Source organism: Rhinichthys klamathensis, unplaced genomic scaffold (genome assembly GCF_029890125.1).
Source record: "Rhinichthys klamathensis goyatoka isolate OS25496 unplaced genomic scaffold, OSU_Roscu_1.1 h1tg000043l_1, whole genome shotgun sequence".
In the NCBI taxonomy this organism is placed as follows: domain Eukaryota; kingdom Metazoa; phylum Chordata; class Actinopteri; order Cypriniformes; family Leuciscidae; genus Rhinichthys; species Rhinichthys klamathensis.
Genome location: NW_026606590.1, coordinates 726,219 through 739,131, shown reverse-complemented (window position 1 = coordinate 739,131; position 12,913 = coordinate 726,219). Strand labels below are relative to the sequence as shown.

Genomic DNA, 12,913 nt, shown 5'->3' with positions numbered 1-12,913 from the left:
TACATGAACGTGTCACGCCGCGTCACCACACCCCCAAAAGAATCAAGGTTTGTATCGAATAGAGAGCCTAAGTCCCGCCCCTCGGCTTCCGGCTCATGGGACCTTATTTCGGAAAAAATATGTATGGTAGTCAATGGCGAGAGACAACTTATCTTTTTATTCCGTCTGAACTGTGCCCGGAATTACACATATGATGTTTGTCAATTTAAAAGATAATTATGAAAGTCAAGAAAGTCGCAGTTTGTCATAAAACAGAAGAGTGACATTTAGTTTTATGTGAAAATCGCTCAATGAACTACATCTCCCGGGAAGCGAAACAACGAGCGAGATCCGCTGCTCGAGTGTGTGCAGTCTGGTACAAAACACTCAGGCATGACGGCGTAACGTTACGATTATAACGCAAGACTATAGACGAAATGACAGACGTTAGCTTCAGTAAAGTTAGCTTCAGTAAAGTTAGCTTCAGTAAAGTTAGCTTCAGTAAAGTTAGCTTCATTCATTGAGAGAAAATGTGCGCCTTTTGGGTTTGTAGTCTTTTTAATTACGTATTTTCACAGTCTTACACCTCAACAGTTTTACATCAAACTGCGACTTTCTTGACTTTAAAATGTATCTTTTAAATTGACAAACATCATATGTGTAATTCAGGGCACAATTCAAACGAGATCAAAATATTTGTTGTCTCTCACCATTGACTAGCATACAATATTTTTCCAAAATAAGGTCCAATGGTGGTCGACCGGAAGGGGAGGGGCTTAGGCTCTCTATTGTGCGTCAAAAATCGTGATACGAACCGAATCGTGGGTTTGGTGTATCGTTACACAGCCCTATCAAATATAGTAGCGCATTTTTTGGCGGTAACGGTAACGGCGTTATTAAGATGGGAATAGTCATCAATTAATCACTGCAAGTGACTGAAGTGAGCAGACATATGCGCTGAATTAGAGACAGTAAAGTTGAGTGGGTCCAATATCATTGGTCTTAAAAAGTGGGTGGGTCTTGTCCCACACATATACAATGGTTCCGACGCCCATGATCTTACGTTATGGCCCCGTAGAAGCAGTTTTTGTAAAAATAGGCTAACAGTTGCGTCATAATACGCGACTCTCTGTTGCGCAGTAGAGAAGTTACCGTATAGACAGGAGGAGAAGCTTATTAGCAATCGGGGGACGTGGAGCATAGAGTCGAGGGAGAAGCCCATAGAGCAGGGGTCTCAAACTCAACTTAACTGGGGGCCGCTGGAGGTAGAGTCTGGGTCAGGCTGGGCCGCATCAAGTATTCCACAAAAAAATAGTATTCAAGTATTCCAAAAAAGGAGCACAACTGATCCAATCTTCTCAATATTTATTAACGTTTCTTCTGAACTGTTCCTCTGAATTTGAACATTCCTTTCTGTACATGATTGGTTCTTCATGAGCTGTCCTTCTGACAGTTGAAGTTCATTTTACAAACTTTCTTTGTCTATAACACATATTTGTGATATATTTGCTTATGTCCTTTTTATTTTCTTTATACAACACATTAATGATATTGAATGTTTTTTTTGGAAGGCACATTTCCTTTTATTATACTTAGAAAAACAATTATTGCTTTTGAAATACAAATATTTGCAGTCATGTCTGCCCGTCTTATTGAATTCTTTGTATAGTGTCTCAAATTACTGACTGCACAAATCAAAGCAAACCTTCTTATCAACCTGTTGGACACATATTACAAGCTCAAAGTGATTATTCTCACATTGTTTTAGAGCAGTGTCTCTCTCCAACACGTCGCTCGCGAGCTACCAGTAGCTCGTGGCCTGATTGGTGGTAGCTCGCCAAGGGGCCGTTCACATATCGCGCTCACATATTTTGCGCGCTCAAGTTCGTAATTTCAAATGTAGGCGCGCGGCAAGCGCGCTCATAATTGAAGCGACGCGCTCATTTTTTCCAGGCGCAGTATGTTTGTACTTCGCGGTTGTCTATGACAACTATTGACAACAAACCCTCCGTAAGCTGTCACGAGACTATCTATGGTAGCTCATAAGGGATACTTTTTTTTTTTTTTTTTTTTACGCGGCACACGCAACGACGGGCCGCACTAACATTAAACTTTAATGTCAAGTAGGGGGCCACAAAATATCACCCCGCGGGCCGCGAGTTTGAGACCCCTGCCATAGAGAGTCATGAAGCGTCTCCTGCTGCTCATGGACAGCTCTACTCACGCTCTCCAGCTCTGTGAGATCCAGGAGGGAGTGATTCAGATTCCTCTCGGCACAGCGACTAGAAGACGTACAGCTGTCAGACAGGCTCATCATCTCCGTCGTCCAGCTCAGTGTGAGCCGGCGCAGTCGCTCCGCCATCAGGAAGAGATGCTTCTAATGGGCTTAACTTTTCTCCGTTGAAGTCTATGGGGTCGCTGTGTCCATTTCTTTTACGGTCTATGGACACTACACTGTCAAAGAGCACCGTCCTTCGGATGAGACGTTAAACCGAGGTCTTGACTCTCTGTGGTCATTAAAAATCCCAGGATGTCCTTCGGAAAAGAGTAAGGGTGTAACCCCTGGTGTCCTGGCCAAATCTGCCCATTAGCCTCTGTCCATCACGGCCTCCTAATCATCCACATACTGATTGGCATCTTCACTGTGTGTGTGTGTGTGTGTTTGTGTGTACGTACATGTTTTTCTATCCCGGTGGGGACTTAAACCTGAATGCACACAGACTCATGGGGACTTGTGTCACTGTGGGGACCTAAATTGAGGTCCCCGTGGGTAAACACGCTTATAAATCATACAGAATTATTATTTTTTCAAATGTAAAAATGCAGAATGTTTCCTGTGATGGGTAGGTTTAGGGGTAGGGTTAGTGTGTGTGTGTGTGTGTGTGTGTGTGTGTGTGTGTGTGTGTGTGTGTGTGTGTGTGTGTGTGTGTGTGTGTGTGTGTGTGTGTGTGTGTGTGTGTGTGTGTGTGTGTGTGTGATGGGCAGGTTTAGGGGTAGGGTTAGTGTAAGGGGATAAAATATAGTTTGTACAGTATAAAAACCATTACGTCTATGGAGAGTCCCCTCAAAGATAGTAAACCAGACGTGTGTGTGTGTGTGTGTGTGTGTGTGTGTGTGTGTGTGTGTGTGTGTGTGTGTGTGTGTGTGTGTGGTGGGCGTTCTGGCACAATATGGCTGCCGTCGCATCATCCAGGTGGAGCTGCACATTGGTGGTGGTTGAGGAGATTCCCCCTTCCATGTAAAGCGCTTTGAGTGCCCAGGAAAGGACTATATAAGGCAAGAGAAGAAGGGGCCACCTCCGAAAGACTTGAGGCAGAATCCCAAAAAATGGGACTGTCATGGGGACAACTGGAGAAACCGGCCCAGGACCGGCCCAGAACTGTTGGAGAGCTCTTGTTGACGACCAATGTCCCAACCGGGACCAGAGGCGAACGTGAAGTTACTTATCCGAAACTCCAACTCCAAAATTAACCATGGTTTTACTACAGTATTATTTTAGATAGGTTTTGTAGTTAAATCATGCACAAAAAAAGTATACAGTGGGAGAAATAATAAAGCATGATTTTAATTGTTTTCATAATAAAAATGCCTTTTATTATCACTTATAATTATTATGAATCAGCAGTAAGATTAGTCTCATAAGCACCAGAAGCTGCAGGCGAATATTGGGTTTTGTAAAGGATATAAGTGTGATTGACTGTATTTTTGCAGCTGTAATGGAATAAATCATATCAACTCTTCAAATGTTTCACGTTTCTGCCATCTAGTGTCTGAGAACAGCTTTACAAACTGCTCTTGAGTTTTCAATTCAATTCAACATGATGAACACTATATATTCTTTAATCTATAACTCAGTGCTTCAAATAAATTGGATAAAATATGAAATGTAATTATATGCTTATATATACTGTATAAGTGTGTACTTATAGGCCTAAGAATTAGATGACATATTAAACTTACCTATATATTGATACTGTATAATAATAGGTCTAGTTAAATATATACAGAAATATACATTTGTACACTGTAAAAAATGATTGTAAGTAAAACGAAGATACGTTTCACAAGAAAACACCATTTCAGTCTTTCTACTTAAAAATGTCATGTTTATTTCAATGTTATTTGCTGTTTCTTTATTTATTTATGAAATTTAAGTTGATCAATCTATCTATTTATCGCGACCTTCAAAGTCAAACAACAAATAACTTCTTATCAAGCGAACATGAAGTTTGTTTTCCACAAAAGTAAATCAAGTTAATTAAGATCAGATTCTTACCTTACTTTGCTATTTTTCTCCGTGACCAAGATCTTCTTTGTTCTTTATCGATGTAATTTTATTTTTCGTCGACATTCATAGCAAACGGTTATTCGCGCGCCAGGAGAAAATAGCTACGGTACACGACACAGGCCAAAGTAAACGGTGATACGCGTTGTAGATAATACCGCAACGGAGCTGAGTAAAGTTAGCCGAGAGTAATGTATGGTTCCCATTCACGAAAAAAAAATGGAATAACAGTCAGTTTTTTTTTTACCGGTTCAAGAAAGAAAGCTTATAGAAACCCGTGTTTTCTAGCCATTTTTTTTTCGCGGTACATAATTTTGCCATCACATTGAAACAGGAAACTGCTTTTTTACAGGGATAAATCTGAGGTGGCGATATATAATATATAATAATAATATATACACTTTTTCAGGGTGGCAGCTAAATCCGCCCCTTCAGGCGTTCCTCATGCATATTAATTATGCCATGATGACGGCGGCCGCTCGGCATCATTAGCCTATTAATATTCATGACTCATAAGTCGTGTCATTATTATCAAATTGTTTGTTTATTTTTATGAAGCACCATAAACGCAGTGCTGAAGACGAGGTGGCCGAGTGGTTAAGGCGATGGACTGCTAATCCATTGTGCTCTGCACGCGTGGGTTCGAATCCCATCCTCGTCGACTGGTTTTGGGCGGGAATAATTACTGTTATGAATGATAAAGTTACTGTAAAACACATCACTTTGGGGCCAGTTGCATAAACACAGCCATTATGTTAAAACTGTGACTTAAGAGCTAGTATGACCAACACTTAGAAGTAATCAGACGTTAACACCTTACAATAAGGTTCATTAGTTAATGTATTAACTAACATAACCATGAGCAACAGTATTTATTAATATTTCCTAATGTTAGTTAATAAAAATACAGCTGTTCATTGTTTGTTCTTGTAAGTTCACAGTGAATTAACTAATGTTAACAAGATTTTTTATAAAGTATTAATAGATGTTGAAATTAACATTAACAAAGATGATTAAATGTTGTATAAGAGCAGTTCATGCTAACTAATGTAGTTAATAATGAACCTTATTCTGGTGTTACCAATCTGTCTGTTGGGTATTAAATTACATCAATCTGTGTTTTAATGTAACTGACTTTTTTTTTTTACAAGCATGGAGATTTTTTTTCTTATGTGGCATTAATGAGCTGAACTGCTTTTCATTTTTGTATTCTATAATTGTATTATTCTTGTGTGTAATTATGTGTGGACTGGAAGCTTCATTACCAAGAACTCCTCCACATATTAAAAACTACAGTATAATTATACATATGGCACACAAACTAAACCGCAATGTTTTTATTTAATAAATACTGGAGTCATTGCAAATCTGTGGATGCTTGTCTATGCATTTATTTTTGTAGATATATCAGATATTTAGTAAACCAAAAGCTCACTTTTGTCAGGGATTTGCTTGACTTGACAAATATTTGATGTATTTTTCCTCGGCATCCCTTCGGTCAAAATCATTTGTGCATTGATGCGCATCTTCAATATCTCAGTTATTGCAGATATATTTAGAGAGATTTTCTATATATATATATAAATGCAAATGTGTAATATATATAAAACATTTCCTGGTTCATCATAATCACTTTATTTTAAATGGTCACAGCTCAAGTCTCTGCAAGCAAACAACTCATCTTTATTCCAATTATAGACACGCATCGTTAACTTTAATAGCCAAGAGTAAAATCTAGTTTATGTTGACAGAAACTAAGCATAACTATCAATAATCCCCCGTTTACTCAATTCAAAACCCTTTCCATTCCCTTTAGAATCAAGACGCATTGCAACTTTTGAACAAAGAAAAACATGTTTATTGGACTTTCCAAAGTAACTTCATGACGTCAGGTTGGATGTCGACACCGCATCACGGAAGTTCAGCCGTCCACAGGTTTAGTCCAGCTGGATTCAGAGAGAGAAGATAAACAGGTCAGTTTTAGGAGTCATGCACGGAAAAATTAGTAAAAAATTAGTAAAAATGCAAACTCATGTCAGCTTGATCACCTTTTGAACCGCATAGACATTTATGCAATAAGATGCATGAACGTATTGCAATAAACATGCATGAACGTATTGCAATAAACATGCATGAATTGCAATAAACATGCATGAATTGCAATAAACATGCATGAATTGCAATAAACATGCAATAAACATGCAAGGATTGCAATAAACATGCATGAATTGCAATAAACATGCAAGAATTGCAATAAACATGCAAGAATTGCAATAAACATGCATGAATTGCTATAAACATGCATGAATTGCTATAAACACGCATGAAATGCAATAACCATGCAAGAATTGCAATACACGCATGAAATGCAATAACCATGCAATAAACATGCATGAATTGCAATTAACATGCATGAATTGCTATAAACATGCATGAATTGCTATAAACATGCATGAATTGCTATAAACACGCATGAAATGCAATAAACATGTAATAAACATGCATGAATTGCAATAAACATGCATGAATTGCTATAAACATGCATGAATTGCTATAAACACGCATGAATTGCTATAAACATGTAATAAACATGCATGAATTGCAATAAACATGCATAAATTGCTATAAACATGCATGAATTGCTATAAACACGCATGAATTGCTATAAACATGTAATAAACATGCATGAATTGCAATAAACATGCAAGAATTGCAATAAACATGCATGAATTGCAATAAACATGCATGAATTGCTATAAACATGCATGAATTGCTATAAACACGCATGAATTGCTATAAACATGTAATAAACATGCATGAATTGCAATAAACATGCAAGAATTGCAATAAACATGCATGAAATGCAATAACCATGCATGAATTGCTATAAACACGCATGAAATGCAATAAACATGTAATAAACATGCATGAATTGCTATAAACATGCATGAATTGCTATAAACATGCATGAAATGTAATAAATATGTAATAAACATGCATGAATTGCAATAAACACGCATGAAATGCAATAACCATGCATGAATTGCAATAAATATGCATGAATTGCTATAAACACGCATGAAATGTAATAAATATGTAATAAACATGCATGAATTGCAATAAACACGCATGAAATGCAATAACCATGCATGAATTGCTATAAACACGCATGAAATGTAATAAATATGTAATAAACATGCATGAATTGCAATAAATATGCATTAATTGCTATAAACACGCATGAAATGTAATAAATATGTAATAAACATGCATGAATTGCAATAAACACGCATGAAATGCAATAACCATGCATGAATTGCTATAAACACGCATGAAATGTAATAAATATGTAATAAACATGCATGAATTGCAATAAATATGCATTAATTGCTATAAACACGCATGAAATGTAATAAATATGTAATAAACATGCATGAATTGCAATAAACACGCATGAAATGCAATAACCATGCATGAATTGCAATAAACATGCATGAATTGCAATAAATATGCATGAATTGCTATAAACACGCATGAAATGTAATAAATATGTAATAAACATGCATGAATTGCAATAAACACGCATGAAATGCAATAAACATGCATGAATTGCAATAAACATGCATGAATTGCAATAAATATGCATGAATTGCTATAAACACGCATGAAATGTAATAAATATGTAATAAACATGCATGAATTGCAATAAACACGCATGAAATGCAATAAACATGCATGAATTGCAATAAATATGCATGAATTGCAATAAACATGCATGAATTGCAATAAACATGCATGAATTGCAATAAACATGCAATAAACATGCAAGAATTGCAATAAACATGCATGAATTGCTATAAACATGCATGAATTGCTATAAACATGCATGAATTGCTATAAACACGCATGAAATGTAATAAATATGTAATAAACATGCATGAATTGCAATAAACACGCATGAAATGCAATAAACATGCATGAATTGCAATAAATATGCATGAATTGCAATAAACATGCATGAATTGCAATAAACATGCAATAAACATGCAAGAATTGCAATAAACATGCAAGAATTGCAATAAACATGCAAGAATTGCAATAAACATGCATGAATTGCTATAAACATGCATGAATTGCTATAAACATGCATGAATTGCTATAAACATGCAATAAACATGCATGAATTAAAAAAATGCATGGATGAATTGGGATTAAAGGCATGATAAAAAGCAGCTTGCCTTGACGAAGCCGATGTCTTTGGCGTACTGCCTGAAGCACTGGCGGCACATGTTGAGGCCGTACTTGCGGATCAGACCGTGTCGGTTGGAACAAACTCGGCTGGAGAAAAACAACAGGTTAGAATAGAAATGCAAGCAAATACACAGTAACGCATTAGAATTATAAAATAAAAATGTGCATTTCAAAACTAATTTGACAGATGACAAAAAACCAGAAGTGATTAATGTAAACATACACATTAATCAGTACTTAATTAGCTCCTGGCTCAAGCTTTGTGATTGAGGTTTAGAATGCATTCATAAAATTATAAAAAGAGAATCAATTATATTAAATTACTTTTAGATTAATGATCTGCAATCAGCCTTGCCTATTAAAAGTCAACTTCAAAATGTAATATGAGATTTTGGGCAAAGGTGAAACTCGAAAAATTAGAATATCGTGCAACATTTTTTCAGTAATTCAACTTAAAAGGTGAAACTAATATATTTAGTGCATATATCAGGGTTCGTACAGACTCTGTCAAATGAAATTCCAGGACTTTCAAGGACTTTTCAAGCACTACTTTTTTGGATTTCAAGGACTTCAATCGGCACTTATCAAACAATATCTTGATTATTATTTTTACTTATTGATGTTTCAATTCAGAGAGGTGAATCCATTGACCAGCGCTGTCAGGCATGGGAAATCGCCTTAACCATTGAAAGGATATTGAAACTGATTTTTCCCCCCATTAATATATATGATTGACCTGAAGAATGAAAGTTGTATTATATACTTATCATATACTTAATATCATGCTCATAGCAATGAGAAATAGCTCTACATCTCAGACGGGCTGCAGCGTTGATTTAGCGTGAAACAATTGTATTTTTTCAAAAAAAAAAAAAAAAAAAAAAACACACAATATTTTGAATTAGGGATGGACCGATACCACTTTTTGCAGAACGAGATTCCGATACTGTAACCGATCCCTGAATTTTCACTGCATTTGTAATTTTTAAATGTATTAGTAATAATCATATTAGTTGGCTTAATTTGTTCATCAAATATATATTTCTTTCAATTATTTGCATGCTTAATTAAGCCTGCTAAAATGCATTGTATGAGCTTTTGTTACTGTACATTCTATTGCTCTATCATATTTTATATTTCATTGAATAGCACAGCACATATTTAGACTAGAGCAGCTCCAGAAATGTCAGTGCTGAGAATTGGGTCAGTGGTACAAATGTTTAGACACCAGTGAAATTATTTATTTCCAAATCCAATTTTGATACTACAACAAAAACTGCCAGCCTAATGTGAATTTAAAACATTATTAAAAGGTAAGCAGTCAGCAACAAAATAAGACCATATAATCAACTTACAAATAAATACAATAGAACAAAGAAAGGCTACAAATTACTGGATGAATTAAATATAGATGGATCTTTTGAAAGTTGAAAAGGGTAGACTATTTAGTCAAGAGCAGTGAGAAATTTATTTGTCCATTCATTGTTTGATTAACATTAAAACAGCAGTGGGTTTATTGAAGTGCTGCCCCTTTAAGACCGAACGCACGGACCCCATGGCTACGTTCACTTGATATACCTGACTTTGTTTACTAACTTATTGACTGCAAACGTCCAGTAATAATGTAGGGAATCACTCGTTATACATAAATCAGGTAACAGGTCATGTTTTACTTTACTTGATTTAGTTGTCATCCAAATAACACGTGCTGAGTGAACGATTTAGCAATCAAGAGCATTCAACAGAACTGCGCTCTCTCTCGTCAGTTAACGTTAATAATAAGCTAGTACATGCCTCGTTTTATTTTCTTTGCCATTGACATCCGACTAAACTACAAACCTTCCACTGATGTCTGTTTAAAGAGATGTGCTCGACCAGCTCGCGTGTCTGTGCAGCTGCGCGCTCAATCCACTGCGCGCGCGGTTTCTCTGATGACCAGCTCGCGCACCACAGCTATGCGTTACTATACACACGCTGCCTGGTAACGTTAGGCCTATCGGTTATTGGTATCGGAGCATTTTTATGAGTACATGAGCTCGGTATTGGTGCACCCCTATAATAATTCAAGCACTTTTCAAGTACCTCTTCAAAAATATGGCTGTTTTCAAGGGTTTTCCAGGACTTAAATTTCAAAAAGTCAAATTCAAGTACTTCAAGCACCTTGTACGAACCCTGATATATATATATATATATATATAACTATATACATATGCATTATTATACTTATCAGATGGCCAACATTTCTGTATTTAAAATCTTTTTAATTGATTTCATGTAATATTCTAATTTTCTGCGATTTTGAATTTGGGGTTTTCATAAGCCATAATCATAAAAATTATAACTTTTGCACGATATTCTAATTTATCCTACGAGTTTGACTTGTGGGCTACCACGGGGCGCTTGATTTTATTATTCTCTTAAATCACTAGATGCACAAAAACACGGCACTTTCCAAAACATCCACTTCTCAACATGCAAGTGGAAATCTGTCTGATTTTCTGCGCCAATTCGATGCGTTTAAAATGTTGTAAATTAAAGGAGCAAATGAGAATCGATCAAATTACTGAATATATTTTGAGACGAAGGTCTGAATGATTTTCAGTTTTGTTTAAGGTAATTGAAGAAAGTTTATCAACAACAGAAGAATATGTAAAAGTGTGGTAATTGGCACAATTATTAACACGATAATAAACAGCTGACTGACTTTTACATTAACACGTTAGATTCAGATGGCAATTATTATATATTTAGTTAGGTGTCCATCTTAGAGATAAATCCCCATAATTATAATGAAACCATCACATTTAAACAATATATTCATATCATAAAACAATTCATTGTTACAACTAAATCTATATTAAATTATTATAGGATCTAGCTTGCTTTCAGAAATTTCACTTTTTTTATACATATAAAAATACATTAATATATATAACTATATAAATAAATATAGTTAAGATGTTCATACATATTTATTATGTATGAACATCTTAACTACATTTATTAAACAAAAATGAATTTATTATCCAAATAAACTGAAAATAAAACAAACTTTAAGTAAATGTTTTGAACAAGTATTACGGGAACTTCAACATTAGAAAACACAGTATTGCATCATTTAATTTCCCCATCGCCACCTCATACATCTATAATATTATTGAACCACTTGAGAATATTTTTAACACAAAATCTGTTGCTCCATCAATGTTTAATGCAAACACACATGCCTATTTTCCTGCAATCTTAACGTTACACTATAGCAGGATTGAAGAGCACATTGTTCTCAAGGTGTGCCTTCAGCCCCATTACACCCGGTACATTAACTTAATGATACGAAAGACGTTAGTTTTACGTTGTAATCGTTCTTAAAAAGACTTATTTTACAGTAATAACGCCTTAAGAAAGCGCTATTAGTGTTTTCCACATCGGACTACATCTGTGAGCTGGACTCTGCCGAGCAGGACACCCGCGGCCGCCATGTTTGTTCGCATGTGCTTCGCATTCCTGGGGAAATAACAAACACACGACGGCCTGAGCGAGCCGAGCCCACGCGTTCCCCGAACCCTTCCCGGTAAACATGCGAGAGAAGCAGAACTGACCAGGATCGGGATCCCTGGCCGTATTTTCTCGGATGACTCCAGTAGAGCTGCTGATGGCCCATCTCGTCTCTCTCGATCGGGATGTCGAAAAGGAAGATGAGCTGGTGCGCATGCGCAAAAAAAGACGCTCTTCTTCTACGGAATGTGAGGCATCCGGTGTAAACATCGAAGACTGCGACGCGTAGTGGCTACTTCGTGAAACCCATAGAACCGTTAGATTATTATTATTATTTTTATTTTTTTTTGTCGGTGTATTTATTTATTTCGTGATAAATACAGTAAACGTTAATCGTTATTTCAAAATAGGACTTCAGCTTCCATCTCTGCATATTTGTTAGTGTCATGTCACGTGACAGACTTTTCTTGTTTTTCTTTTCTTTTTCTTTTTTTCTTGGCAAATGAAATGATCCAGAATGAAACCGTTCGAATCTCTTTAGAGTATTTAGAAATATAAACTGGAATAACGCTTGGTGTATTTGTGAAGCTTACTGTTTAAATAATAAAGTAAAAGTATTATTTCATTTAATATTTTACATGGTATATATCCAGCTAAAAGTGTGTTAGAGAGGTTTTATTTAGATATTGATTATGTATGTGATTTTTGCTCAATAGAAAAATAATCTATTATCCATCTGCTATGTGATTGTATATACACAAAGTTTATTTTGTGTGTGGATGTGGAAAATTTCATTAGAAGGAAAACAAATGTTTTAATTTAATTAAATTAAATAATTTTGATATATGTATGTATTATTCCAATGAAAGTAATAATAATAATAATTTAACTTTTATTGTACAA

The 12,913-nt window shown here is 35.7% G+C and overlaps 1 protein-coding gene and 1 non-coding gene across 2 annotated transcripts; one reads left to right on the top strand and one right to left on the bottom strand.

The window, feature by feature from the left end:
* Positions 1–4,843: 4,843 nt before the first annotated feature.
* On the top strand, positions 4,844–4,925 carry trnas-gcu (transfer RNA serine (anticodon GCU)). The gene has a single exon. It is a non-coding gene; the product is annotated as a tRNA-Ser (tRNA).
* A 1,002-nt stretch (positions 4,926–5,927) lies between these two features.
* rps29 (ribosomal protein S29) lies at positions 5,928–12,256 on the bottom strand. Its single transcript, XM_056247169.1, has 3 exons — positions 12,115–12,256; positions 8,503–8,602; positions 5,928–6,210 (listed from the first exon to the last, which is right to left on the bottom strand). Exons 1-3 carry the CDS (start codon positions 12,174–12,176, stop codon positions 6,202–6,204), a joined length of 171 nt encoding a protein of 56 aa, XP_056103144.1. The 5' UTR covers positions 12,177–12,256; the 3' UTR covers positions 5,928–6,201.
* Between the last annotated feature and the right edge of the window lie 657 nt (positions 12,257–12,913).

Coding starts and splice junctions, on each gene's coding strand:
- rps29 (XM_056247169.1), bottom strand. CDS start 12,176: ATGGGCCATCAGCAGCTCTACTGGAGTCATCCGAGAAAATACGGCCAG. Junction 8,603..12,114: donor GGCCAGGGATCCCGATCCTG/GTCAGTTCTGCT, acceptor GTTTTTCTCCAG/CCGAGTTTGTTCCAACCGAC.